The sequence below is a fragment of the Nipponia nippon genome, unplaced genomic scaffold (assembly GCF_047370975.1).
Source record: "Nipponia nippon isolate SJK-2023a ecotype South Korea unplaced genomic scaffold, ASM4737097v1 scaffold_5, whole genome shotgun sequence".
NCBI lineage: Eukaryota > Metazoa > Chordata > Aves > Pelecaniformes > Threskiornithidae > Nipponia > Nipponia nippon.
The window spans coordinates 50,981,821-51,006,535 of NW_028262369.1; the positions used below are offsets into that span (position 1 = coordinate 50,981,821).

At 59.4% G+C, this 24,715-nt stretch overlaps 2 protein-coding genes across 4 annotated transcripts in view; one reads left to right on the forward strand and one right to left on the reverse strand.

Annotated features, from left to right (window-relative positions):
- ACBD6 (acyl-CoA binding domain containing 6) overlaps positions 1–3,348 on the forward strand; it is an 88,286-nt gene extending 84,938 nt beyond the window's left edge. For all 3 annotated transcript variants that reach the window (XM_087732953.1, XM_087732956.1, XM_087732955.1), the window contains one exon: positions 2,719–3,348. In XM_087732953.1, coding sequence (XP_087589079.1) covers positions 2,719–2,873 — 155 coding nt within the window. In that variant the 3' untranslated portion in view covers positions 2,874–3,348. The remainder of the gene's footprint in view (positions 1–2,718) is intronic.
- A 4,061-nt stretch (positions 3,349–7,409) lies between these two features.
- On the reverse strand, positions 7,410–20,157 carry LHX4 (LIM homeobox 4). Its single transcript, XM_087732776.1, has 6 exons — positions 20,082–20,157; positions 13,014–13,185; positions 9,530–9,732; positions 9,169–9,323; positions 8,473–8,653; positions 7,410–8,389 (listed from the first exon to the last, which is right to left on the reverse strand). Exons 1-6 carry the CDS (start codon positions 20,155–20,157, stop codon positions 7,995–7,997), a joined length of 1,182 nt encoding a protein of 393 aa, XP_087588902.1. The 3' UTR covers positions 7,410–7,994.
- Positions 20,158–24,715: the final 4,558 nt, after the last annotated feature.

The window sequence follows — 24,715 nt, forward strand, 5'->3', positions numbered from 1 at the left end:
CTGAAGCTGATTGTTTAACACAAGCAAACAAACATAACCGATTTAACTAACATTATTTCAGAAAGAGTTTCTCTGATCCACCCTGCCAGCTCAGACGTTTCTATAATGACAGTTTACCAGGGTTTTTTTTCCCAAATGTTTTAAGTGTTAAAATTTTTTCTTCCCCTTGAGTGTTGTCCCAGCTCCCCAGCTCCCCTCCCTTTGGGGAAGCCTCTCTGGGTCACTGGCACACAGGTCCCTGCTGCCCCTGGCTTGACCATGGGCTGCACCCAGGCTGTCCTCATTCCCGTACTTAGCTGATCTGGTCATAAATCATCCCAATCTTGAAAACAGCTTCTTAAATGAGTGAATGGTTTTGATTCAAGTGGCTTTATTTGCCTGAAACTAGAACTCACGGAAAATCTCACAATCTTGGTAAGCGCTTCGTAACCAAGCCATTAATTGCAGCAGAGAGGCAAGAGAGCTTGTCTGAAAACTGTCTCTGGCGGTACTGAGCAGAGCGGTGTCTTTACAAGACCTTCCCTTTTGTTAGAGGCTGTCGAGGGAAGGGTTAAATCCCGTGAGCAAGGCCAGCGAGACAGCCACTGCTTTTAGGGTGTCTCCATCCCTTTTTATGAGCCGGCGTGGCCTGACAGCTGTCCTTGTGGTGACAGCTCTCCTGATTACAGCCGGTGTCAAACTGCATCCTGCTGCAGGTTATAAATCCTGCCTTCTTCCGATCGGCACCGACCCCGGGTTTAATCGGAGGTTAAGTGGAGGCCAGCCGGCAGCATGGTCTGAAGGCACCGACTCACCGATGGGACACACCGCGGGACCCGCTCTCCTCCAGGCTGGAGGCAGCGGTCGGTGCCGTGTTGATCGGTTTGAGCACAGTCTCCCCACTAAACGGCCCGTTAGTCTTCGGCTCCTCTCCATCCATCCATCCACCCACCCACTGGGAATACTAAAATCATTGCCACTGCCTCTCCCAGAGGAAATCAAGGCTTCTCCAAGCACTTGTGGCCACGTGGCCGCGGAGTGGGCAGGCTCTGTATCCTCATGGGCGCTCCAGCTTCCCTGCAAAGCACCATCTGTTCGGCTCTTTCTGTGCTGTAGCAGGGCAGTGGGAGGGAACGCTGGAGGGAAAATAAATAATAAAAAAAAAAAGAAAGAAATTCATCATCTGAACCCTGAGGATTAATGGAGTCGGAAGGCGAACTGCGCTGAATGGAAATTCGTCTTCACCCGTGCCAGTGTCAGGGCTGCCGCTCCGGCCCTTGACAAATCGAGGGTCCCAGGGTGCGATAAATCCAGCAGCTGTTCTCATCCCCGGGGATGTCCCTGGCCCGCTCAGGGACATGGGCTGTGCCTGCCAGCGGCACCTGGTGAGGAAGCCACCTTTCCCCGTGCAGGCACCAGCTCCCCGTCCCCAGGAGCTGCCACCGCGGCTTCCTTGGCACCCCTTCTTCATCAGCCCCTTCCCCCTTTTTTTCCTCTTTTTTTATTTTTTCAGTATAAGGTCCAATCACACATCAAATTTATTTTAATTAAACATTGCTGATTGTCTCTTTGGGTCAGTAGAAAACCGCAGAGTAATGCAAAAGACGCTCTAATTACTACATCTAACAGCAAAAAAGAGTTAGTCCGTTACGTTGTAAAAGCGCCTGAAATGTAATTAAAACCAATTGCTACCAATGCGAGAGGAAGCTGCCGGCTTTGTGGTCTCGTAAGGCAGGTTGGGGCTGAGGCAGTTTTTGGCTTCACTAGGATCTGCCTTGCATGAGCTTAAGGGAAAATCCAGGGACTGGGACTTATGCTGGTATCAGCCAAGCCCAGCTCTTCAGTGTTTTCCTGTTTTTCCTGGTTCCTTTTTTTTCCACATCCCTAGGCAAGGTTGGAGAGGGAGCTGAAGGTTGCCAGGCTGTCCTCGGGACAGGGAAGAGCTCAGGTCAAACTTGATTCTATCTTGGCAGAGTAAATCAGGGTTGAAAAAATAGTTGGTAGCGGACATGTGGGTTAGAAAGAGCAGTGGTGTGCCGGCACTGGCTGTCCGTGGGCACAGGCACGTGCCCCTGGAGCTGGTGCTCAGGGAAAGTCCAGCCAGCAGCTAAAAACCATCCAAATGTTCTGCAAGGAGGAATGATGGATGAAAGCAGGGAGCGAGGCAGTACTGAGGATGTCCTGCCTGGGACATGCTGCCTGTGGAGCCCTGGGAGGCTCAGGAGGCAGGTGAGGGGCAGGGGTTTATAAGGGTGTTATAAATACATTATAAATTCTGGGTACAAAAGCAGGCAGGGAAGGCTTTCCCAGGCAGCATTTTGGGGCGCTCTGTGGTGCTGCAGTAGCCCTTCCCAGGGTCTCCAGTCCTGGACATGAAGGAGCGTGAGCCGAACTGCGCCCGGGCACCCTGGGCATCATCCCAGGTGCCGCCCTGCAAACCGCTCGGGCTCTGGGGCCGTGGTTGCACCAGGAACACCCTCTCAGGACTTTGGCTTTTCATTGCTTCCACTCTGTCTTTTCTCTTTCCTTTGCACTATTAAATCCAAAGGCAAGTCATACATTGAGTACCGAACACTGCCCTGAAAAATGATCTGCTCCGCCTGGCCAGGTGCTGAGATGGCGTTTCCTGCCTCTGGCACACGCATGGGAAGTCGCCAGCCACAGCGCCGCTCCAGAAACGCCCATCACCGCCACCTCGGGTCAGGAACCTCAGACTAACCCTTCCCTTTCTCCCTCCAGCTGCCGCCTGCGAGTTTTTGGACATCGTGGAGCTGCTGCTGAAGTCAGGCGCCGACCCCACGCGCCGGGACCAGGAGGGCTGCCTGCCGGAGGAGGTGACAGACTGTAAAGCCATCACTTTGGCTCTGCAGCAGCACACCGCTGGCAAGACCTAACCCCGCGGCGCCGCGCGGTGGGGAGGACAGAGACGCTCTGCAATAACCCCCTTTCTCTTCCCCCGCTGCCCTCCGAAACGCCTTGGAGGTTCGAAGGGGAGCTTTTAGAGCACAGGGTCTGGGTGGGCTCTCCAGCACGAGGGCTGGCTGGCCCAGCGCGTATCCTGGGCAGGATGGGATCAGGGTTTTGCATGCTCTGACATTTATCAGTATTTGGGGGGGAGGGAGCAAGGGAGGGGAACGAGGGCCCGGAGAAGGCCCCAAGTATTGTTTTAATGCATTGAACACAAGTAGTGCATCGGGTGTCCCACCAGAGCAGCCTGTGCTGACTGTCCGGCTCCTCCGTGGGGAGGGGAGGGCTGCTGAGCCACGTGAGATGCTCATCTCTCCCGTTCGGGTTGAGTTTTCGTTTGTTTTTTTTTTTTCCCCCTGGGTCCAAACAAAATATTATAAATAAAAGCACAGCACAGTGCTAGGACGGATCCTCTGTGTGTTTGTCTTGCAAGGAGTGATTTGATTCCTTGGAAACAATACGGGTGGGAGGCAGCACAGAGCTGTTGTAGCCCTTGGAAAGCTCTGCTTAAGCTCACATCCTGGGGAGACAGGGCTACGGAAGCCAGCGGGGTCGTACAGCTGTCTGTCCATCCCTCTAGTTCTCACCTAACGTATGTAAGACAAATGCTTTATGGCTGACCAACCTCTCGAAGCTGAGAGGACTTTTACCACGCCACAGAACCGCTTTGCTGAATTAAGCAGCATTAAAACCCCACCTCTGTCAGCAGCTCCAGGTCCTCCTGTCACGTGCCAGTCCCTGGGGCGGCTTATTCAGGGCTGGAGTTTTGTAAGAGCCGGGCACGGATGTAAACCTGCGCTCACCCCATCGCCCCTGTCGGCCTGTCTTGGGCACTTCGCGGTCCTCTAGGCTGGCCAAATACCCAGAACGATGGGAGATTTGTGGTGATACCTCAGGTGCCGGAGTGAGGTGGGATGGGTGCGGGGCTTTCTGCATCCTCATCGGGATCCCCGCTGGGCTGTGCCGGTGGGTCGGCCGTGGTCCAGAGGAACTGCTGGGGATGTGTTTGTGCTTCAGGCTGGGAGGGAGACTGCTGTGGTGGGTGGGGGTACATGGCAAGAGGAGGCCATGGCTTCCCGGCGGGGCATTGCCGTGCTGCTTGTTTTTCCCCAGACAAAGAGATCTACAGCCTGGAAGGAAGCATAGGAAATCGCCATCGCTGTGATGGGAAGCTACTTGCCATCGAGTCCTTTCTGCAGCACATCCAGCTTCAGGAAAATAAATGGGAATGTTCCCTCCGTTAAGGACTGGCTGGGCAGGAGGCACGTGTGGGTTTTGGCCCCTCACGGCAGCTGCCAGCTCCTGCCAGCTTTTGCTGACTCTGACAAAGTTTGCTGCACTGGCTCGAACACTGTCAGCAGCCGAAGCACGGCCCTGGCGTGGCTCACACACACGAGGCACGGGGCAGGCTCGGTGGTGGGGACAAAATGGCTTGGGCAAGTTAACGGGCTGTAGGGGCCCATAGGTTGACCATGTTAACTTATTTTCCATTAACTTAATATTGGAGGGGTCTGATGGGCTGGGGAGCTGCAGTGGTGATCTCCATGTTTTGGGAAAAACAAGCCCCTTCACGGCCTTTTCTGAAGGCAGTAGGAAACTTAAGCCCAAAGCCTGCTCCCTCTGAGCCTCCCAAAGAAACTGCCTCCTAGCTGCAGCGTGGATGGCAAAAATAAAATACACCTTGTGTATCTGTTTGCAGCCCCTCTGTGTTGGGGGACGCTTTTGCTGCCCAGTTGTGACAAGGGGCTGGTGAACCGAGCTGGCAGTGGGCAGGCAGGGAGCTTGGATGCAGGGATGCATGAAGGAAGGTGCTGACATAAATGCCAACGCTGTGCAGCAGATGCCAGGGTTCAAGATTCAGGGTCCTTGCCAGTCCCTGTGGGGCAATGCTTGTTCGATGGAAGCAATGCAACAGCCCCCCCGACCCTTGAGCAAGGACCCGCAACAGCCTCTGCTCTCCCTCACCCCTCAAGGGGACCCACTGCCTGGCGGTGCCCGGTCTCATCCCAGCCACAGCACCCAGTGCAATGGGTGCTGACAGCAACACCAGTCACTTTTGCATCCGGATGGGGATGAAGCAAAGATGCCACCCTCACCTCCCGCCCCCGCCAGTGCTGGGGTGCTACGCACAGAGCTGCTCCGCTGGCTTCAGGATGGGGACATGGTGGCATCAAGGATAGGGACAAGCAAGGCCACCCTTGTGCAGTGCCACAATGCACAGCCACTGCCTTGCTTGATGGACACGCTGGGTAATAAAAAAAAAAAAAAAAACCAACCTCTCTTAAAGCAGGGATGAAAAGCAGTAGCCACGATGCCCGTGCTTTCAGCGAGCACATTTGGGGGCTGAGCGCTCAGCCCTGGAGATGTTTATAGCACTTTAGGTCTGTTTGTGAGGTTGGAGCCCTTCCAAAAAAAAAAAAAAAGGGGGGGGGGGAAACAACGAGAAAGACATATATTATTGTTTATAATCTGCTTTATTCAGCCAAACCTTTCCCCAGCAGCCTTGCGGATTGCTGTTTAAATCCCTTGGTGCCTTTAACTACCGATACAGAAAGTGGTTAATGTGCATTCGGCCTAAGCTTGGCATCTACTCCACGAAATCACTTTAATTGAGAAGCATTAAATGTTAAAATGATTAAAATATAGAAAGCCAACACACCGGTGCCCATGGAGGGGCTTGGACACACACACACCCCCCCGGCATGGCTCTTCCATCTCACCTGCTGAGTGCGGCGGTGGTATGGCTGGGCAGCGGCGGTGGGTGCCCGCAGTCCCCCCAGTGCCGGCAAAGCCGGGGGGACCGCCGGCACCCACCGCCACTGCTGTGTGGTGTCGAGAGAGCTGCAGGCATCTTGGGGTGCCATGTGGCAGGGATGGAGACGCCCACCCCAAACCCACCCACCTCTCCATGCCCACAAAAAGCCAGGGCAGGATAACCGGTGTCACTTGTCCCATCCAGGGGTGCCAGCTCCTCCATCCGGATGAGTCCCAGGGGATCCCAACCCCAAACAGCCGACGGTGCCGGAGCAGGCAATGCCGATGGTGGCTACTGCCATCCCATTGAGAAAGAAAATCCCAAAGACAGCAGCTGCTAAAGAGCATCCCGAGTTTATTTGACATCGCTTTCTCTCGAGGCGAGGGGGTGACCATACACATCTCATGCCAACGCACAGGAGGCAGGGTACAAAAGCAATGCCCCGGGCTTGAGTTTGGGAGGACTGGGGGGTCCTTTCTCCCCAAAGACATGGCAATAAATAAGGTTTTATTCTTTGAAATTTGTTTTTGTTATTATTTTTGTTGGGTTTTATTTTTTTTCCCAGGAAACAAGACTCTCACTTTCTGGAACTGTACAAAATTTACACAGCGAAGGGAGCAGGGGGTGTTTGGCCTTGTCGAAGGGGGATGGAGAGCAGCGGGCACAGCCTCCCCCATCCCCCTCCCCACCAGCCACCTGCGGTGCCCGGCAAGGCCGGGGGCTTGGCACAAAGCAGCACCCAAAGCTGGGGGGGCACATGGGTGCAGCTGGGGCAACCCCCGCAGCACCAACACACCCAGCCGGGGGGCAAGCAGGGACAGGGACATACCGGTGATGTGCTTTCTTGTGTGGCTTTTTTTTTTTTTTTTCCATTTTTATTTTTTTCTCCCCTTTGCTTTCAGAGCCCCCCCCCCCAGCCTCTGGCAGCAGCCAGCTAACCAGATCTGCTGACAACCCTCCCTGAAGGGCGGCCTGGGATTATCCGCATCACCCCATAGCCGAGGGGGGCGGAGGGGGACCCCACAGCCAGGGAGTCCCCGTGGGGCCAGGGCAGAGCCGGGCACCCAGGCAGCGAGGGTGGAGCTGGATTTTATCTATCATCGGGCTGAATGCCTTCAGCCTGGCAAGGGGGGGGGGGGGGGGGGGCGTGTGAGCTGTGCTGGGGGAGACGGGCAGGTGGCCACCACAAGCCCAGGGATGTGAGTTTTGAGAAAGGGTCTGGTGCTGGGTGGGCTCAGCCAGGAGCAGACGCCATGGGGCTCACGGGGTGTGCCAAAGCCACCTGTGTCCTCCCTGGCTGCCTGCACTCGCCCTCAGTTCTGTTGGCCCCTCGGCGCAAGAGGAGGTGGGCAGCTGATGTCAGGGATCTCACCCACCCTGTCCCCTCCAGTTCCCACCATGTGGGTGCTTCTGCAGCTGATGAAATACCCTTTTTCCCCCCTTTTTTGGGGGAATTTTTTGCAATATGCTCAGAGCAAACATTCCGCACCTCTCCCACCCACCCTTCCCCAGCACTTGCAGCGGCTCCTCTCCAGGTGCCAGCCCCGAGCATCCTGGATGGCCGTGCCACAGCCCAGCTTGGCCCTTGGGCATCTCAGGCTGCAGGCTTTTTTTTTTTTTCTTTTTTAAATCCTCCCCACCACGCGATCAAGGTAAAAGCCGCAGTGATGCACTGTAAGCACTCCTGAGTGCCCAGGGATAAATCACGGCCCCGCAGCCGCCACGCGACAGCTCCGCTCCCACCGCGCCAGGAGCAAGCAGCATCGCCTGCGGGCAGCGGGGCAATGGCCCTGCCTGGACAGTTCCCCAGCCTCACTAAAATAAACCCTTCTACAATATAGACTTTTCTTTCTGCTGAGGCTCTGGGCAGCGCCGAGTCACGTTTCAACTCCATATCGAAAAATAACTCTTGAAAATAGCAGCGGTGCTCGGCAGGAGCGGAGCAGGGCTGGCGCAGGTGCCGGGATGGTCTCTGACATCCTTGATTGTCCTTCCCTCCTGCCGGCTCACGCCGCCGCACATCCCGCCGTGCCCCAGCCCTGTGCCGGGGTCCTTGCCCTGCGTCCCATGTGCCGACACCGCTCTTGTGCTTACACCCAAAGGCATCTGTGCCCCCCCTGCCCCGGGCACAGCTGCCCCCAGCCATTGCTGATGCCGCCCCCTCTCCCTCCAGCCCTCCGGGGCCGATTCCCATGGAAAATCCTGGAAAGGTCAACTGCTGGTGGGTGCCCTCGGTGCTGCGCTTTCAGACTGGGGGGGAGCAAGGGGGGCCGGGGCAGGGGGCGAGCGGCGCTTAGAAAGGAGGGTGATCCATGTCGTCCAGCCAAGAGGCCGGGCTGGTGGGAAAGTCTGGGTACCCGACGCTGCTCCCCGTGGAGATGTCGGAGGTGGGGCCCCCCCCGGCCATGGCCCGCAGCGTCTGACTCACCCCCTGCGCCCCGTGGGCCACCAGCCCCAGGCTGCCGTCCATGGCGTAGTCCAGCCCGTTGAGCAAGGGCGGGTGGGATGGCAGGGAGGAGATGGAGGACGGCGACTGGGGGAGGCCGTAGGGACTGCTGTCCCGCAAGTCCTGGTACGACTGTCCCGTCCCCTCCATGGAGAAGCTGCCGTTCAGCAACTGTCCGCCTGCCACGTCCCCCACGGTGCCGTAAACTCTGTTGGTGTGGCCAAGCTCGGAGAGGATCTGGTCTTCTGCCGGGGAGAGGAGGGAGAGCAGAGGGGGGGTGTCAGCACAGGGGGGAGCCCCACGGCCCCCCACCCCACGCTGGCACCCTGCTCACCACGGAAGCTGAGCTCGCTGTCGCTGACGCCGCAGTCCTCAGCCGAGCTCTCCTTCTCCAGCTTGCCACCCCCACGGCTCCGCTTGACGCTCTTGTAAAACTGCCCCCAGCGATGCCGCCCCGCGTCCTTCTTCAGCCGCTTCTCCTTGGCCCGGCGGTTCTGGAACCACACCTGGGGAGAAATGGGGACATCGATGGCACCCTGGTAACCCTGCATGCCAGCACCCCTGCAACCCAGCACACCAGCACCCATGCAAGCCAGCACAATGGCACCCCTACATGCCAGCATCCCTGCACCTCTGCCACCCAGCACCCCTGCAACCCACGTGCCAGCACCCATGCAACCCAGCACGCCAGCATCTGTGCTACCCAACTCCTACACACCCATGCGACCCAGCACCCCCGCATGCCAGCATCTATGCAACCCAGCACCTCTGCAACCCAGCATGCCAGCACCCATGCACCCCAGCAGACCAGCACCCTGACACGCCAGCACCCCAGCATCCCAGCACGCCAGGACCCCTTCAACCCCGCATGCCAGCACTCCTACAAACCCAGCTGCCAGGCACCCATGCCACCATAATACCCCTGCCACCCCTGCAACCCCTGCAGCCCAGTGCCCCAGTGGGACCCCTGTGTCCCTCTTTGCTAGGGACAGGCTGGAGAGGGGCGTCCCCGTGGCCTCACCTGCACCACCCTCATGTCAAGCCCCGTCTCGGAGGAGAGCTGCTCCCGCACGTGCCGGGCGGGCTTGGGGGAGTTTTTGTAGGCATTCTTCAGCGTCTCCAGCTGCTTGGCCGTGATGGTGGTCCGGGGCCGCTTAGCGCCCGCCTCGGAGTCGTCTGCAAGCGAAGGAGCCGGTACCAGCCCCGACCGCAGCAGTGTGAGGAACCACGACCTGCCAGCCCACGCCACTGGGGAAAAGCTCCCCAAAACCAGCTGCCCCAGAGCCCGCAGCAACCCCTTCCCACAGGTGCAATGCCGGTGACATGACCCACAGCCACCCCTCTCTGCGATGCCCTGCTCGCAGCCCTTTTGGGGTGCCTACCGTTCTGCTTGGCGGTCTCGTAGTCCTCCTTGCAGACCAGGCGCCCATCCTCCATCAGGTAGAACTCGTCGCCGGTGGCCAGCTGCCGGCTGCAGATGATGCAGGCGAAGCAGTGGAGGTGGTAGACGAAGTCCTGGGCTTTGCGGACCACCTGGGTGGGGGGGATGCCCTGCTGGCACGCCGTGCATTTGGTCCCAAAACGCCTGCAAGGAGAAGCGGGCAACCCTGAGCCCCCCGGCGAGGTGGGCTTCGTTGGAGCTGGAGCTGGGGTGGGGACCAGGAGGCAGGGCAGAGTTTAAACCAGCAATCAACCTAATTATGCATGACACTTCACACGGCAGGGGTTTATCTTCTTCAGTGTGAAAGACCAGCCTAATGGAGCTGAGGAAGGTTTGATTTTAATGGTTCTTTTAACTAATGCTTATAGGCTGCCTGATTTTCCCCTGCAAGGACAGTACATATTTCATCCACATTAATACCAAATAAATTAATTACACCGCCCTGCTAGCATGATGAATCCCAGATTAATGCAGAATGATGGGGCTCTTACACCGTAATGACAGCCTGACGGGTGCATTTGGTGTGCTGGCTTGGGGTAGGCGTGGGCCCAAGCAAGCCCACCAGCATGGCTGCACAGAGCACGTAAGAAGCATGGAAGCAGCATGCAAGGAGCATGCAAGAATGGGACAAGAAGTGCAGAAGGAGCACGTGAGAAGGAGCGTGCGTCTCGCCCCGCAGCCCCCGCGGATCGCAGGCACTCTGCTGCAGGGAGCCTGGGGTGCCCGTTGCTCCGGGTGCACCCACGAGCTGGTGCGCCCGTGTGGGTGCAGCCCGGGCTGCGGCGGGGCGCGGTTGCCCTAAGCAGACACGAAGCCCAACACCTGGGTAACACCCAGGTGACACCCACTGTAAGCTGAACAACAGCACGAGGGCGACACGTGCCACGAGGCAGCGGCAGCACAGGAGAAAGTAAAAAATAAGTGGACGTTTCCACCGGTGTTTTCAGCGTCAGCTGTGTGGGCTTTGGGATTGACACGGGGCAGATCCCCACCTCCCACCAGCACTGCGAGGGCTCTGCTGGGTCTCCCCTGCTTCCCCCAGCACCCCTAAACACCCCGTCGGTGGGGTGCCAGGACCCGACGGAGCCATCCTGGCATTGCAGCAGCAGCCTGGGCAGCAAAGTTATCAGAATAAATCTGTCCCCTACGCTGTAAACAGATCATCTGCTTCGAAGGAGGCAGCCCAGGAAAACCCGAGCCCTTTGGCCCCCAGCCCCAAAGCTGCAGGGACAGGCAGTGGCACTGGGGGTGCCCGGGGGGTACAGCCACCCCAGGCACCTCTTGCTGCCCCCCAAGGGCTGAACAGCCCCGGATCGTGCAAAAGCACCCCCTGAGCCCCACGGCTCCCTGTGCCCTCACACCGTCTGGAAAGCCGGGGCATGGCCGCCGAAGCTGGGTCCCTGAGACTGTCCCCGAGTCACGCAGGTGTCACCCAGGGACAAGCGGCAGGCCCTGGGCATGAGTGGCACCGGCACAATTTCGGCAGCTGCCCAAAGGGGTGTTGGGAAGCAGAAGGTGAGGAGGGAAAACCTGTTTTGTCTCATTTTCTGGGCTTGTATCCTAAAAGGAGAGTCCCTGGACATCTGCTGGGGAGACCTCAGCTCTCCCGGAGTCAGCTAGGAGGGAGGGAGGCAGGGAGGGAGGGAATGGAGGGAGGGAGGGATCGGATGGGAGAGGGAGGGATAGGAGATGGAGAGAGGGAGGGAGGGATGAAGGGAGGGAGGGATGGACAGAGGGAGGGACAGGACAGACAGACAACACTTTTCTGTGCCCAAGGCTGAGCCGGTGAACGCTCCGCAGCCCCCACCCTCCCGCTGCCCATCCACCCCCACCTCACACGACGCTATTATTAAAGCCGTTTTAACACCCCCTCCCCAGCATCCCGGGGGGTTTCTGCACCACCTGGGGACCGCCGGACCCAGGACAGAGCTGCCTGCGGCCAGGAACCAAGAGCTGCGATTTGCGGGAGGGGAAAAAAAGAGGAAAATCAAAAAAGCTGGTCTTTTCCGAAGCGGCTCCTGAATCGCAAACCTGCCTCTGAGGTTGGCCTTAAATCCTCGCGTCCTCTGCAGGTTACCTACCCCGAAAATCAATGAGCGGTTGAAATAAAGGTGAGGCGAGAGCCTGAGCGAGCGCCGAGATGCTATTGATTGGCACCAAATAATCCAGTCAGGACCTCATCTAAGAAAGTCGCTGATCTTTCAACTCTAATTAACATTGATTACCCGCACCTTTTGGGCAACTATTTAAATGACTTGGAGATTAATAGGCTGGAAAATATCAGGAGTGAAGTGTTATTACCCGGGCTGTAGCGACTGCTTTGACTGTGGCACACTCCCCAGCTGGGAAGGAGAAATTCAAGACGCCTCTTTGGCCCTGATGACTGGCGGGGGTGTGTGTGTGTGTGTGTGTGTAGGAGGCCTGAGAGCCCGGGGATGGGCAGGCAGGGAAAGTCCTGCCCCGGGATTAGCTCGGGGTGTAATCGCCATCGGTTGGTTTAGCCAGCCGGCCGGCAGCAAGGAGTGATGGAGAGCCGGCGCGGCCGGGGATGTGCAGGAGAGGATGGTGTGGGGAGGTGGCCCCAGTCCCCGAGGTGAAGCAGGTCCTTTTTGGCCCGGCCCCGTCACCTGCACCTGGGCAGCAAAAGGCACCCGCTGCCCAGGATCCGGCCCTTCTCCCCACAGGAGGTGTAAACCAGCACCCCTCCGCTTCGCCGCGATTCACCGCCGGCAGAGCTGTGCCCAGCCCCGGTGCCACACCCTCGCCCATCCCTTGGGAAAGCTCCCAGATTTTGCCAGCAGCCAGGGACTAAATAATCCCTGCTGAAAAGTCCGTTCTTAATGGGAAACGGGTTGTCCCATCCCGCAGGAGCGGGGAAACGCCGAGGCTGGGGCATCGCACAGTTCAGAGGCAGCTGCCAACGAAATCAAATGAGGTTTTTACCAAGAGCAAAAAAAGGATTTAAAAAAAAATAAAAAAAGAAAAAGGTAAAAAGAGGAAGGGAGCGAAACGGCATCAGCAAACCCCGGCGAGGCGAGCGAGGGGCTCGGGCAGGAGCAGGCAGCGCTGCCGCTGCCTTGCACGGGTTTCTCCTGCCCTCTAGCTCCGAGCGGGGCCGGGGCCACCACCGAACCGCCGCAGCTTGCCCCCCCCCCCTCCCCAGCACAGGGGAGGGACGGGAGCATCAGGGAGATTTGGGCCTCTCAGAAGGTTAAATCCCAACAAACAGCATCCAGCCTGCGGCAGCTGTAAAACACCAACACTTCCTTTATTTCCGCAACAAAAAAAAAAAAAAAAAAAAAAAAAAAAAAAAAAGGTAGATGAAGATTTTGGAGAAATGACGCTTAAAAATAGGTTGTGTGTTCGCCTGCTTGCCGGGCGGGGAGCGGCCACTTTTGGGGGCTGTGCCCCCGCGGGGTACTCACTTGAAGAAGTCCTCCTTGCAGTAGACGCTGCCGGCGCGGGAGAAGCAGCGGTCGGCCAGCTGCATCTGGCAGTCGGCGCACTTGAGGCAGGAGCTGTGCCAGTGCCGGTCCAGGACCTTGAGGATGAACTTGTCCAGGATGTGCTGGTTGCAGCCGGCGCACTGGGGGATCTCTGGGCAGGGGGGGAGAGAGATGGAGACAAGAGCAGCGTCAGCCACCGCGGCCCCCTCACCCCGCGGTGCGCCCGCCCGGCCGGCGTGGCTGGCAAAGCCCTGCGTTGGCATGTGCCGGTGCTTTGCGGGGTGATGAGCTGCCACCCCTCGCCTCGCCGGTGTCCCGGCACATCTTCCTTTGCAAAGCTTTGCCAAAACCCTCCGGGACAGCAAAGCCCATGGCCCCGCCAGCTCCTCCGTGCACAGACACACACACACGTGTGATGCTTTTCCCTCCTGCACCCCATTTTTCAGGCCATGTCCTGCTCCCTGCCACCCGTTTCCCCGCCTGCCTCTCGCTCCCTCTGGGACGGCTTCCCGCAACCCCCAACCCGGGACACGGCTTGTTGCTCCCCGTGGCCACCCCCGTCCCCCGAGGGCCAGGCTGCCCGGGTGACCCAGGGGTTCACCCCCAGGGTCCCAGCTGTTACTCAGGGGTGCAGGACACCAGCCACCTCCACCCCACCCGCAGAGGCTTTTTCAACATGGGCAAACGTCTCTTCCCCCGGCTCCCGCTGCATCCTGAGGACCACGAGCCACCCGTGCCGGCCACGCTGGCCTCACCAGCAGCTGCCCAGTGCCCCTCTCCCCGCAGTGCCAGGGCACTGAGTGACTTTGCATCCCCCCCCCCCGGGTCCAACACCCCTGTGGACCCCCTTTTTCCTGTGACAGGGGCAGCAGGTTTCTGCCTGCTTTCTCCCATCCGGCTGGGGTGTTGTTACAGAACCCTGACGCTAGAAACGGCTGGAAAACGTGGGCTGAAGCAAGGCCACGCTGGAGCACAGTGGCAGTAACCAGGGACAGCAGGTCCAGCGCCCCTACAGCACCCATGCTGTGGGAGGGTGCTCAGAGAAGGAGGGCTTTTCCTCAGGCAAGGTGTACACCCGGCCATCCAGACTCCTATATAATGTCTGCCTATAGCTGGACAGCTTCTATAGATCTGGAAAGCTGGATATTTATCTGCCTTTCTATCTGCCCATAGTTCAGGATAAACGGGAGGTGCCATAAAAGTCTGCAGGAGAAGATTGCCCGGTAAAAGCCAGGCACATCATGCTGACACGCACGCATGAAAGAAGATTGATTTTAGGGGAAAAAAAAGAAAAAATAAACGCGCCCGTAGCTGGAGCATAAGAGCAGGAGAGATGTTTATGCATAAGGGCTGCCTCCCTCTCTGCGGCTGGCAGTAAATAGCGGGGGGGTGTTGGGGGGTGGTGGTGATTATTTTTTTTACGGTGCTCCGAGTGCTGGGGGGGCCTGGGAGGGACTCCGTTGTCCCCAGCCGAAGTGGCCAAGCTGGGTGGCTCCTTTACTGACGGGCGGTAAAATCAGCCCCGCGGCGCGGCTGCTGGGGCGGGAGGGACCGGGCCCCGCCGCGCCGCCCGGGAGCCCCTGCCCCGGCCGGGCTGGGCCTGGGGCCGCGGGGAGAGAGGGGGACCTCCTGCACCCCGGCCTGGGTGCTACCGGGGGGGGAAAGGGGGGAAAAGGGAAAAAGGGAAAAAAAAAAAGAGGGGAAAAAAGGGGGGGGAGAAAAAAAAAGGGGGGAAACGGGGGGAAGTAGGGGAAAGGGGGAGAAAGGGGGGAAGGGGGAAAGAGGGGGAGGGGGAAGGGGGAAGGGGGGAAGAAAAAAAGGCAAAAAGGAAAAAAAAAAAAGCAAAAAAGGAAAAAAGGAAAAAAGCAAAAAAGGAAAAAAGGAAAAAAGCAAAAAAGGAAAAAAGGAAAAAAGGAAAAAAGGAAAAAAGGAAAAAAGGAAAAAAGGAAAAAAGGAAAAAAGGAAAAAAGGAAAAAAGGAAAAAAGGAAAAAAGGAAAAAAGGAAAAAGGGGGAAAAGGAAAAAAGGAAAAAGGGGGAAAAGGGGGGAAGGGGGGGAAGGGGGGAAGGAGAAAAGGGGGGAAGGAGAAAAGGAACAAGGGAAAAGGAGGAGAAGGGGGGAGAAGGGGGGAGAAGGGGGGAGAAGGGGGGAGAAGGGGGGAGAAGGGGGGAGAAGGGGGGAGAAGGGGGGAGAAGAAAGAAAAAAGAGGAAAGAAAGAAGAAAAAAGAAAGGAAAGAAGGGGAAGATGAAAGAAAGGAGGAGGAAAAGAGGAAAGAAAGGAGGGAGGAAAAACAGAGGAAAGGAAGGGGGAAAAAAAACAGAGGAAAGAAAGCGGGGGAAAAAAAGGAAGATACCACAGGAGAAAACCGTATTGTTACAGCCCTCAACAACGTTATTTGAAAATACTTTGGGGTACTGTCAAGTATCTCAAGTGAAGGCAGCTTATTTTATAATTCACAAGGTTAGATAGTTACAATCCCAGCGCCCTTCAGACCATATTTATTGCTGGCATTTAAGCCTGTGTCGCATTAACAACACTAGAATAAATTAAAAAAAAAAAAAAAAAAAGTATCTACAGCTTCCATAGGTCCCTCTTCTCCTTCTTGCTCCGCAAACACCTGGGTGCTTTGCTCCCCCCCCCCAGTTTGCTGCCGAGAGCAGCCCCGCGGCTGCAGGTCGGCCCCGGCCCCATTTCCCCCACTGCGTTTGTTCAACCCCTGGCAGAGCGAGGCGAGAGCCGCCGGCACCGGCGGTGGCACCCAGCACCGCGCCCGCCCCGGGGGAGCTGCAGCGGCCGGTATCGCACAGTAAAGCTGCCTCCTCTATTTCATAAACATGCATGCACGCTTATGAAACGTCTCTTATATACAAATGGTTATTTATATAAATACGTGTATACTTACATGTATACATACTCCCATGTATATATACACACTCACAAGCTAACAAACACAGGAGCTTTCTCCTTAAGGGCAGCAACACAGCTTAATCTCAACACGCAAACAACTGCAGCAGATAATACAATATCTTCCTCCAAATTTCCAGAGGAAAAAAATAGATGTATTTTTTTTAGCAACGGAGACCTTTTCTTTTTTTTTTTTTTTTTTTTGCTTCCGATCTGCCTGTAGATGTGCGGCACCAACCAAATGCACACGGGTCTGTGTGTGCACACACAGCCGTGCAGAACTCGCATCGACTTGGCTGCTCTCCCCTGTACTTAATAATAATAATAATAATAATAATAATAATAATAATAATAATAATAATAATAATAATAATAATGGGGAGCTGTCGGGGTACCAGGAGGTGTCCCAGTCAACCCGCCGGTTTGCCCGGCACACATGGAGAGAAAATACCTTTACTACAACCCCTCTGCTCTGTGCTTTGCAACGGAGGCGGCTGCGCAAGGGTCGGATCCACGCTGCCTCCCCGCCTGCGGAAAGCCTCGCATTTATTTCACTTGTTTTAACTAAATTATTTGATATAATAGGAATAATGTTAATGGCATTATGCGCTCCGTGGCTGCCTTTGCCCACCAGCATCTCAGGGCTGGCTCTGTGCGCAGGGCGGTTTGATGGATGCTCCGGCAGGCAGCCCGGGGGGGGGACACAGCCCCACGGCCCCCTCCTCTCCACCCCGGGGACCTGGGGACAGCAGCAGGGATGCAGCAGCCTCAGTGCAAACGGCTCCGGGGGGGGCTGAGGCTGGGGCCACCCCCCGCCCCGGGGTGATGTCCCCGGGAGGGGGACCGCCCGGCTGCTGCGCATCCCTGCCTCCCGCCGCCGCCTGCCCGGGCAGGGTTTGGCCGTATCCCATTAAAGCCCGTCGCCAGCTCTGCAACGCCCCCCCGCCCCCAGCACCCTCCCACGCACCGGGACACCCGAGGGACGGCCTGAGAAGTTGTGCCGAGGTCCGTCCCCACGCCGCCCGCCAGCAGCGCGGCCGCCGTTGCCGTGATTTATTAGCGGCGGGTCCTTCTCTTCATCCTCATCTCTCCCCGACGGGGGGAAAAAAAAAAATAACGATGGAAACGAAAGAAACTCGCGGGTGGCCTCAGAAATCCCTTAGACCGCAAAAACCCCCAAACCCGAGGGCGGAGGCGACGCCGGGGCAGCGTCTGGGGGGGACGCGCTCCTCCGGCGCACCCCGCGCCCAGCCCCGCCAGGCACCGAGCTGGCAAAACACCCTCGTCTTCGGGTTTTTGGTTTTTGTTGTTGGGTTTTTTTTCCCCTTTTAAGGGGAAGGGACCATCCCCCGCGGAGGGGCAGGTGCTGCAGAACGGGTGCCGCGGCAATGCGGGTGGGAAGCCGGAGCACAAAGGCGGGCCGGGCCCCCGGTACCGGAGCCCGCACCGAACACCCGCCCCGGGGAAAGCACCAACTCGGGGACTCCTTAAAAAAGACTTTCTGCGGGGAGGAAACCTCATTCCTTCACATGCAAAAAAACCCTCCGATTCATTTCTCTGCAGCGTGCAAACGACTTTCCCAGCGGCGATTAATCAACCCCCCCCCAGCCCCTTGGCCAGAGGCTGGCGGCACCCGGGCACGATTCCCACAGGCTTGGCAGAAGTTTTTACTTCGGTGAGATTTGCAAAACAATATTCATAAATAATATTCGGAATTACGGTTTTAACAATCCCGTCTGCAAAGCCGGAGCTGTCAGGGGGAGATTCCCCCAGGCTCGGCTCCCCAAAATCTTGCTGAAGTGGATGCTGCAAGACACAGTCCCTGCTGAAATAAGGAGGCCGGGCAGTGGTTAAACAGAGAGGAAAATCTGCGATTTAATAGCGATTAGAAATGAAAATGTCAAGTATTTTCCTCACACGCAGGATGAAATATCGAGGTGCTGCTGGGGGGTGACCCCGGCGCAGGCGGCGGGGCCGAATTCCCCTCGGGAAGGTATTCCCTGCCCAGGGGCCGTACCCTGCCGCCCCGGGAGCCCCGCACACGCGTGCCCGGTGCGGGATCGGGCCCCGGAGGGGCCACGCCGGGAAAGCCGGTGGCCCGGAGCAGGCAGCGGCCGCAGGGCTCGGCGCCGGGGCAGCGGGGGAATTGCAGAGCCACGGCAACTTTGACAGCCGCCCACCCTCACGTGTTTTGTCCCTGCCACTGATTTTTGCGCTGAAATAAAATAATAAAATAATAATAATAAAATATTAATAATAAAATAATAATAATAATAATAATAATAATAATAATAATAATAATAATAATAATAATAATAATAATAATCCTAGCTCGTTGGATGACTTCCTGACATACAGCAGTTAGTAGAGAAATGGCAATGTCACGGGCAAGGGAGTTTGGTGGCACCCAGAAGGGCCAAACCGGGGAGTTTTGCTGGGGCGACTGCCGCTCCGGGGTGATTTAGGCACCTCAAATTTCTCCTTAAACCAGCGGGGCTTCGGGGCCATGGAAGTGACCCTGCGGCCGGGAACGGGAGGCGTTATTTGCTCGCAGGGGGACGGTCAGGATTCGGCCGTGGAGGGACCCTCGCCACCCCTGCACCCTCCCGCCGGGGATTATTCTTCCCTTCTGCTGCGGTAAAATACGGTTAAACGTGCCCCGCCGGCCCCCCCGGGGCCGGGCAACCGGACCGAAACGGGGGATGAGGGGGACAGCCTCCCCAAAGCAGGACGGGGATCGGCCCCCAGGAGCGGCGGGCAGGGGCAGCGGCTTCACCCCCCGCGGAAAACGAATTCGAGCCGGCCGGGGGGGCCGGGGGCCGGTGCGGGGCACGGGACGGCGGGGAAGGCTCCGGGGGGCAGCGGCGAGCGGGGGGAAGGGGGCAAAACCCGGCGCGGAGCGGGCAGGCGGCCGGGGTGCACACCCCCCTCCCGTGTGTCCCCCAAAATGCGGCCGGGCCCCCCGGCACAGCTGCCCGCCCCGGCCGGGCTCTCCCGGGGCTCGGGGCCGCCTCGCCCCCCCCGGCGGGGCTCCCTCCCCTCAACTTTCCGGGTGCCCCGGGGAGGGCAGAGCATCGCCCGGCTCCCCCCGGCGGGCTCCCCCCTCCTCCGGGCCCGCAGGGACGCCCCGGTTCTCGGGAACCGTTTGCAAACGGAGAGGGAAAATTAATAATAATAATAATAATAATAATAATAATAATAATAATAATAATAATAATAATAATAATACCCGCGCAGCCCCGGGCCGGGGCCGCCCCCGCCGCGGCTCCGCGCATCCATCGGGGGGTGCGGGCACAGGGGCTCCCCCCGCCCGGGGCTCGGCCCTGCAGAGGCGGGGAGGCCGAGGGCCCCGGCGGCTCACACCCGGCCGCCGGCGTGCGCGCCCCGCTGAAACACGCTCGGGTCCGTACACCCGTGGGGTCCGTACACCCGTGGGAACCCACACATCCACGCGTGCGTGGGTGCATGCGCCCCCGCGACACGCTCGTACGCACCTCCGCAGCACGCGCGAGCACGGGCTCTCGCACGAACACGCTACCTGTAGCGGCGGAGCCTCCACGGGCACGGAGAGAGAGGGGGATTTTTGGACCGACGCAGACACGGCGGCACCGCTCCCGGGCCGCGCCGAGCCGAGCCGGGCTGCCCGTCCCGATAACACGCACGCACGCCCGTGGGTCCCTTCCCACCGCCGCCGTTCGCCCGTGAGGCGCTGCCTGTCGCGACAAACGATATAAGCGGGGGGTCGTGCGCCGCGGGCCGGGGCACCACACACACACACGCTCACACGCACTTGCACGCCCACGTCCGCTTGCACACGCACTTGCACACGCGCGGCCGGAGCCGCCGCCGCGCCGACCTCCCCGTCGGGGCCGGGCCCGCACCGCTCCGCACGGCTCCCGCCGCTGCCCGCCCGCCCCGGGGCACCGCTCTCCCTTCCGCACCCTCCTGGTTTTTACGTCTGTTCACGCTGCGAGACACGGGGGAAAAATGAAGGGGAGGAAAAAATCACGCCCGGGCGGGAGCGGGAGGCACCTGCCCAGCGCGCAGGGCGCTGCCCCTCCAGCCCTGCCCGCCCTGCCCCGCCGGCCCGGGGCCGCCTTTGCCGCAGGGAGCGAAGGAGGGAGAAGAGAAAAGCGTCCTTACGTTGCACCGGCACACCGAGGATCTCGGGAAGCCCCTTGACAGCCCCTTCGGCAGCGAGCGCGGAGCTTTGCATCATTTTATTGGCCCGGGGGCGGCGGAGGGGAGAGAAGAGGGGAGGGAGAGACGCGGCCCGGGCCGGCGGAGCCCCGCGGCGGGAGGCAGCGCCGGGTCCCGCGGGCGGTGCCGGTGCCGGTGCCGGTGCCGGCCCGGGCGCGGCGCCGCAGCTGTGCCCGCCAGCGCCGCCCGCCTCCCATTCATTCACCCTGCGGGGAGCGCGCCTGACGTCACCGCCCGCAGGGGGGCGGGGGCGGGACGGGCCGCCCGCGGCCAATCGCCGCCCGCTCCGCGCCGGCCGGGGCGGGGCCTGACGGCGGGGGAGGCGGGGCTTGCGGGCCGGAGGCGGGGCCTGCGGGGAAGGGGCGGGGGCTAGGGGCGCCCCGCGGCCGCGGAGCGCACCGGGGCCAGGCCCGGCCCCCAGCGTCTGGCGCTGTCGCGACATAGTGCTGTCGCCACCGAGGGCGCTGTGCGGTGCCAGGGAGCTCTGTCCGACGGTGCCATGGGTGGGAGAGAGCAAAGAGCCAAAGGCCCCAGGCTCTGCTGTGGGGGCTCAGGGACCTTCTCCTGCTCCACGGGGCTCCCCGTGCCGGGCACACGGCCCCAGCCCTGTCCCTCCCGCCGCCGGGAACGGGGGCTCAGCTGGCCGGGCACCTTCCCCGGCTCCGGTGGACGCCGGCATATCGCCATCCCCTTGCCGCTGCGCCAACACGAGCAATGTCCCAGTGGCTGGTGACCCCCATGGGCAGCCCCAGCGCCGGGCACAGCGGCGGCAAGCTCTGCTTCGGCAGGGTGCTGTAACGCAGCCGTGCCCCGGGGCCCATCCCAACGGTGGCTCCCCCAGGGACACATCTGGGCATGGAAAGAGCCAACCCAACTCGGCAGTGCTGCAGGACGCCCAGCCCGACAGCCCACCGGCTGCTTGGCACAAGGGTGGCGATGCCAAAGTCACAGGGCAAAGGGCTCGGCCTGACTACGGCTTCCAGAAGGATCCTCACCGGGCTTTGCTGCAGGAAAACCCTGGGGCAACCCAGCCCATGGCACCAGATCAAAACCGATGCATCAAGAGGTGGCAAAGGGCTGAGCAAGGAAGCTCACCGAAACGCAGCTGAAGTTAGCCGGCGTGGGTGCCTCGAGCATTGCCCTTCCCGACGCTCACCACGTCACTGGCTTGGGGACAAAGGTGCCAAATGGCCCCGATGTGCTGTGGCGTCCCGCTCTGCCCAGCTAACGCGGGCTTAGAGCGCTGAGCCTGCCCCGGCAGGTGAGACCTCCGAGGTGGCACGCGTGGCATGTCCCTCCTCGCTGGGAGGGGAGGGAAGGATGCGCAGCGCAGCTGCCCTCGGCTCACGTGTGCCCTTTCCGTGCCTTCGTTTCCACGCCGAAATGCAAACTAGGAAGAGGCTTTGCCCACCTGAGAAAACCTGAACCGGCCCCTCAGGAAATGTGCGGGTGGGACACGGCAGCAATTGGAAAAACAATGTTGTTTAAAAATAAAAGTAATAAAACCTAAGAAATGTATTAAGCCTGATGATTCCTTAGGAAAAAATGGTAGTTTTTCAGTGAGTTGCTGGTTTTTAACTTCAAAGCTTCATTTTATCAGCAAAACCCTGGTCGGCTTGTCTCGCTCCACTGGGCAGAGACCAGTGCGCACCCATTGCAGGAGTGAGCCCCCCGCTGCAGTCCACCGAGCCCCAAAATTGGCTTCCCACCACGGGGGAGGTGAATCCCATCCCCTCCCCTTCTCCCCTAAATCAACCTCTGGCTCTTAAGTGCATTAAGCGCATCCAGGCCCTGCCGCCCCCGGCCACCTGCGCTCCCCAGCCCCTTGGGGCCGGGGCCGCCGTCCCCCCCGTGCAGTCCCCAGCCGGCTGGCAGCACCGGAGCACAACTCCCAGCCCGGGGACACAGAAAGGCAGGTCCCTAGGGCAGATTTACCGGAGAAGTTTAGCTGGACGTGCAGACAGGTGGACAGACAGACACCACCCCATGGCCTCCCTGTCCCACCACTTTGCATTTCCAACCTATTTCCCTAATTATTCTGCCATTGCTGGGAGTCATCTCAGTCTCCCCTCTCCAGCACGCTCTGATTTATCTCTCTCAGCTGGGCTAACAGCTCCCCCCACCCCCTTCTCCTCGGGGAATTCAATTTTCGTTCATTTTTCTGCTTTGCCAGATTGATCCAGCCCCCTCTGCCCCGCTCCGGATCACTCATGGCAGCGGCCAGTGCGCAAAGGGAGTCAGGCAGCACCGAGCCTTCGCCTCGGGGGAGCGTCGTGCTGCCGCGGGAGCTGCCACTACGAGTGTCTGCTAAAAAAAAAACCCACCCAGCATCTTCCTCCCTGTTCGCTCTTGGCTCGCCACATCTTCCCAGTAGAGCCTTCATCCCTTCCCCACTGTTGCAGTGTTGCTTTGTCCCCCTCCATCCTTCCTGCTGTCCATCTGTTCCTTGCGTTGGCGGGTTTTTGGTCTCTTTTGGGGGTTTTTTTTGGTCTCTTTTGAGTTTGCTTTCCCCAGCACACCCTGGCACCCTGGAGCGCAGGCAGGAGAGGGTGGTCGAGGTGGGCATGAGTTACTGGCCCAGCAAACCTGCTTTGTGCCACCCAAGGTGCTCCAGGTCCTGGCAGTGCCCAAGGAGGGGGAGTTATATGTGATGGGTGTGAAATCCTCCCCCCCCCCCAGGCTTTCTCCTCCTCCCAAAGCTAAAACAGGGCTAAGGATCAGTGGCGATCAGCCTGCAAAAGGGTGGAAGTCACAATTTTCAGAGGGTTGTATTTCCAGGGCAGTTTTGGGGGAGCTCTGGCTCTGCACAGATGCCCTGCTCCCCATCACCTGAACCCCCTCTGGCCCTGCAGCCAGATGAAGACACCGGCAGCGCGACGTGATGATGCAAAACCTGCAGACAAGTGGGGATGGAGCTCCCACACCTTCCCTGCCAGTATTAATTAAAAATAAAAAAGCAGATAAATCCTAGAGCCTTCGCCAAGACCCGGACTCAGCCTCCCCTCATGTGCCCCCAGCCCTGGGCACAGGGGAACTGGGGACACTGAGGGCAGTGTGTCACCAATGAGGATGTCAGTGCATCGCTCTCCGGTACAACAGGGGTGTTTCAAGGTGGAATTGGGGATGCAAGGAAAACCCACGCTTGGCCGGTGCCTGGGGGGTGTGAGTGCAGCCGCATCCCCCATCAGCAAAGCCTGAGTGGGTTTGGAGGCGCTGGGGAGCTCAGCCGACAGCAGGGCTTCATACCACCCATGCAGCGAGTTTGCCAGGTCTCAGCCAGCTCCCAGAGTCCCCCCGCGTGACGAAACCAGCTCCCCCAGCCGGAGGGGGGGACATCCTTATGCGGCCAAAGCTGCCATAGCCGCCCTCTGGCATGAGGCTGCCTCCCCTTGGGGCAGCACCGGCTGTAGCACCCTGAGGCCCCATGTGCACAGCCCACCAGCAGCCCCCACTGCACCCCACTAATTACCCCGACCCCATCCCACATATACCCCTGTTGCCAGGGGTGGCCTGGAGCGAGGACGAGCACGGCGAGACCCGGGTACTCACCAGCAGCCAGAGAAAGCCTCTCCCCTCGCAGGCACTGCCGAACGGGGCGTTGCTAATTGTAATTGAAAATTAATCGACGCCAAGCGAACCCTTGGTGATTTTATGGCCCGAGCGCGGGCGGAGGGGGGATGCCGGTGGAGAAAGTCTCTTGCCTGCACCGAGGAGGGAAAGGGAAGAGGGGTGAGGCAGGAGGGAGTGAGTGTCAAAGGGGTGGGAAGGTGGCTGGGTGTGCGGGGGGCCGGCCACCGGCCTCGCAGAAAATTAAATTGCACTTGAGGGTAAATTGTATTAGGGAATAGCGGCCGCCTCGCGCCAGCCTGCGGCCATTTGGGTAATTAGCCCCGGGGACGCCCCGGCTCGCAGCAGTGCTGGGAAGGGACAACCCTCATTGGGGACGGCACCTCGGGGGGCTTGGAGTGGGGCCCCCCCAGGACAGCCCGTCCCACCCGTGAGCGTGGCCATGGCACAGCATGATGCTACGCCTGTGCCAGGGCTCGGGTCTGTCCCAAAGTCACCATCCCGGGGGGGAGGGTGTGGGGGACGCTCCCCCAGGCAGCGCTGAGCCCCGCAGCAGCCCCCTGCCTGCGCTGCTGCCTGCACCGCTGCCTGTGCCGGCCCCTTTGTGCCCTACACCGGGGCTCCCCAGGTGCTGGGGGGGACACATCCCAGTGCCACAGCCTGAGAGAGCTGGGGCCGGGAGGATTGGGACTGCACCAAACAGGATTACAGAAAGTCTATTTACGGGACTCTCTTTTTCCTGCGTGCACAGCAGCTTTAGCTCCCCGGCCCTGTAAATCTCCCCGGCGGGCCTGTCGGGGGTGCTTATCTGGGCAGCCCTGCCCGCTGACCCCCTTCTGGCAGCTGCCCCCTCCCCTGCCCCAGCACCCACCTCCCCAGCCCTAATCCCCTGCACCCTCCTGCTGCAATCCCCCGATGCACCCCCCTAATACATCCCGCAGCCTGTCCCCAGCTTCAGCAGCCCCCCAGAGATATTTTGGGGTGGGGGGTAACCTCGGGCAGCCCCTCAT